At 49.8% G+C, this 4289-nt stretch overlaps 1 protein-coding gene across 1 annotated transcript in view; it reads left to right on the plus strand.

The window, feature by feature from the left end:
• Positions 1–1100: 1100 nt before the first annotated feature.
• The window catches only part of nol4la (nucleolar protein 4-like a), a gene marked incomplete at both ends in the record, with an annotated part of 27062 nt that continues 23873 nt past the window's right edge, over positions 1101–4289 (plus strand). Inside the window, one exon of the mRNA XM_083639105.1 lies at positions 1101–1439. Within this exon, the coding sequence (XP_083495231.1) occupies positions 1101–1439 (339 nt within the window). The remainder of the gene's footprint in view (positions 1440–4289) is intronic.

The raw sequence follows: 4289 nt of genomic DNA on the forward strand, positions 1-4289 counted from the left end.
TTATGACAAATTATTATTATTATTAATAATAATAATAGTTATCCAACTGAAAAGTTATATATATATATATATATATATATATATATATATATACAGTATAGGCTACAGTATATATCCTATATATGATCACTGGTTTACCCACCTCTATATGCACCGCTACGTCATGATTTTAATCTGCAAAAAGTTTTTTTATTTTCCCCCTAATTGCAAATAAATCATGTTATTGGTGTTTTCTAGCATATCAAAGCCCCCAGTGAAAGGAATGCTGCCCCCGCCCTTTACCACCTCACACGTCTCCAGATCGGACATTTTCTCTCTGCGACTATATGGCATCATAACGCTACTTATAAGCCGCAGGCTGCTTTTGGTGCCGGAGCAAGAAGACCAAAATGAGGCAGCAGCAGCAGCAGCAGCAGCAGCCTCACACAGTCACATATCAATGCTCACATGTGGGATAGAAAGATGCACTACGAGACAGTGGCAGCGCAGGTCCCATTCAAACAGGTGTGACGCTGAGAAACAATCCCAGGTGGCGCATGTCGATCGGATACGAGACCATATAGAGCAAAAATGTGAGCATCTTTGCGCTTTTTTTCCAGACTTGAGCAACCCGCATCCGAAAATAGTGTTGGCTGTTAGAAAGTAGGTCGATAGGAACCGAGAACGACGTTTGTTTCCATGCTTTTGTCTGTTCTTTGTTGTTTGGCGAGGACTGTGTCCCCCCCCCCTCCTCCTCCATAGCCTACCCTTTAGTGAAGAGCGTTTTACGCACAGGTGGGAGATACCCGCTCAGCATAGGACAGCCCCCTCTCTCTCTGCTCCTCTCCTCGGCGGATGATGTGAGGAAGTGACATTTTTCAGCGCTGCGGTTCGGGACAGCACAGCTCCTCTGCAAACAGGTGTGCTGCTGTCCGGGTCACTTTCATCAGCCCTGCTTAGGACCCAAAGGGAGGTACGGGATCCCAGAACCCTCACGCAAATTGCCTCCTCGACGCGGGACAGGGGGGAGCAGAGGAGAAAATTGAAGTCTAGCTTTATATTAGCCTATTTGAACGGGATCAGACCGAGAGAGAGTGAGAGAGAGAGAGAGAGAGAGAGCGATGGCAACGAAAAAGGCGTGCATGGATGCGCCCAAAAGGAGCCGGAGTCCGGTCGTGTTGGAGGCGGAGATGTTCAGTGAATTTCAGGACTGGTGCCTCCGGACTTATGGAGACTCCGGGAAAACAAAGACCGTCACCCGGAGAAAATATAACAAAATCATGCAGACACTGTTGCAGAACGACGAGTCGGAGGGCGTCTATGTCGACAACAGCCACATCAACGCCAAATTCAAATTCTGGGTGAAGTCGAAAGGATTCCAGGTCGGCACCAACATTTTGGGAGAGCACAAGAAAGGCGCATCAGGGAAACCCGTCCTATATGTCCCAGTCAAGTCAACGGTAAAGTGTGTGTGTGTGCGTGCGTGCGTGTGTGTGTCAGAGAGAGAGAGAGAGAGCGTGCGTGTGTGTGTACGCGCACGAGATGTCCCGTGGCCGCCTATTAAGTAGTCATTATTCCAGGCTTGGCACGCGCACCTGTCACATGATTAACATTATAGGCCTACAACTTGTCAATGTTCATCCGTGCGCGCGCGCGTTCACCTTTTATCACTTTGTCCAAATCCCGACCAGAACAGCCCTACTCTACTCCCATCGCTTGCTGCCATAGCAACGCCGGTGCCTCCAGGCAGTCGCGGTAGTAAAAAGGTAGGCTATGTAGGCCGTGGTCTGCCAATGAGGGAGAAGTCCTGTCCGCGGCAGAGCGCAAAGCAGGAGATGGTTGTCCATTGAACATGTTTTTGGAGTCGTCTTGCCCGGGTGACCGGGTGTGTGTGCTGTAGGTAGCCCGGTACGGTGTAGGAGGGGGTGTGTGTGTGTGTGTATGTGTGTGCGCGCCTGGATGCCAGCAGCATGCCCGCGGCACGTACGGGTCGGCTGTGTTGTCTGGGTATTTTGTTTTTGCCCCTTCAGGGACAACACGCTATTAGGAAAGCCAACTTACAAGATGTCAGATCCACCTCATCACTGATGTGTGATGATGCGCAGCGTGTTTAATTGTCATTGATTCATCGTAGGACGCGCGTCCTCGCGTTGTCCCAACTCAGCCATGCAAAATAATCTAGCCTATTATGTTCATGTTCTGGATGGATTCACCGTCTTCTTTTGGAAGGATATAAATATTGTGCGCGTAATTGTCCCGAGACCAGGCTAATTGAGAATATATCGTGACGTGCGTGCTGCTGTGGCAGACGAGTAGCGGTGTTTGCATCCCACTTCTCATTGTCCTGGGCAGGATGCGGATCGGTTCGCAGGCACTCGTTGCTCTGGCAACACCTGTGTAGCCCCGGATACTCTGCTGCCGCTGCATTTTATTATGTAGGCTACCGACTATAGTCTGGACTGCTACTACATTATAACTCCATTAGCCTACTTAATGTCTCTGCAAAACGCACGCTTTCAAGATTAATTCCGTTGTTTGATGGAGGAGAGCCGCCGTGCGTAATTTGGTGACCAGTGACCACACGAGGGGCTGTGGCGGAAACAAAAGGGTCTGTTCGGGGCTGATAGCGACGTGCGCCCGCAAATTAGTGCGGAGACCCCCTCACTATCACTGCTGCTGCGGGTTATGATGTGTCTGTAGTAGAATGGAAGTTAGGTCTACACACCATGACTGGCCTAATTAACATTTGGATAGGCCTAATTATCAACTGCACCCTATGGGGCACGTTCTTCTTTTTGTTGAAGTGTTAATGGGTGGATTTGCAGAGACATGTAGGCTAGATGTTTGATAAGACAGGATATCCACCCGAATATATATTAGTTTGGTGTTTGGCCAATCTGAATGTACTGTGCCAGCAAGGAGACACCCACCATTTTAAATAACCGCCTTGAGGGAATAATCAACCCCCACCCACCCATCCTGTTGGGACAGATCACACAAAGCAAATATATATATTTTAACAAACTAATTTAGGGTGGATATGGGCACAGCTTAGAGGTGTGAATGATTTGATTATTCGACTGATCCTTCCACAGGTGTTTTACCTGTGTGAGTGCACGATTCAGATTTAGGCCGATTGCCAGTCACAAATCTCCTCTAATCTCCGTGCAATATTATGTTTCAGTGCAGGGCGAGCGGACAGGTGCGATCTGTCTCTGGGCAGGTGCAGATGGTGCTGTTGTTTAGCTTTGGTCCATGTCTGTCTCTCTCTCCACTCATTTTCTTGCACGTAATTCTTGAATGGCCTATTTTCCCAACAGATTGATCAATCTAACATTCTTTGCGCCAGCAGTTTCTTGTCACACAGATGTCTGTGAAACGCCCATCTAAAAATGAGCTGAAATAATTGTCGGGGGGGGGGGGGTTAGGGCTAGTAATAGCCATATTTGGACTACACTGACTGAGAAAGTGTGTATGGCTGAAAAGTGTAGCATGCATTGGCTTTGTTGGTAATCATAAGGGCAGGCGGGGAAGCCTCCACTGACTCAGCTGCACTTGGGAAATTTGAACAACAAACAAAACAACAGCCAAACACCAGCTGCTTTATGAGTCAGAAAGTAGCAAAATCAACCCATTTATATGGAGGTGTATTATAGAATTGGATTTATCGTGCGTTCACACAGCGTTATAAATAGGCTATCCTGGACTCAAAGTGATACATGTACAAACACACACACACACATAATGGCCGGTGCCCCATCCTATGGCTGTAGGGCGGTGGGGGCGGGGGTGGGGGGGCGTGTCTCTGGAGCGTGTGCATTGGAAGCCCTGCTGCAGCTGCTCCCGGGGTGTGCCAAGTTTCTGTATGGGGGGCAGGCCCGGCAGGCCCGGGTGTAAATGACGGGAGGTTTGCGTGGGGGGCAGGGAAGGACGGTGGTGGTTGATGGGGCAGACAGAGGAGGTCTCTTCTCTGCGTTAGCCAAGCGCACAAGGCGGCTTCAGTGTGTGCCGGGGGACAGAAAGGCCCCCAGCCAGCAGCACAGTGTGGCATAGCACGGCGTCGCACAGACTCAACTCAGTGTAGAACCGTTTGTTCTTTCTCAGAGCGGCCCGGGATACCATATGGACTCATCGGCCTCCAGTCTCTCTCTCTCGTCTCGGCTTCTTTCTGAACGACGAACGCGTCCGGCCCTTTCCCCCCCCCCACCCCGTGCATGCTCAGAGAATCCAGCAGCAACCTCGTTTAGCTCTCATTATGTCCTCATTATAGAGGAGGCTACCAGAGGAGGAGGGGGAGCGGAACCAGAAGA

The sequence above is a fragment of the Poromitra crassiceps genome, assembly GCF_964638095.1.
Source record: "Poromitra crassiceps genome assembly, chromosome: 6".
Classification (NCBI taxonomy): Eukaryota; Metazoa; Chordata; class Actinopteri; order Beryciformes; family Melamphaidae; genus Poromitra; species Poromitra crassiceps.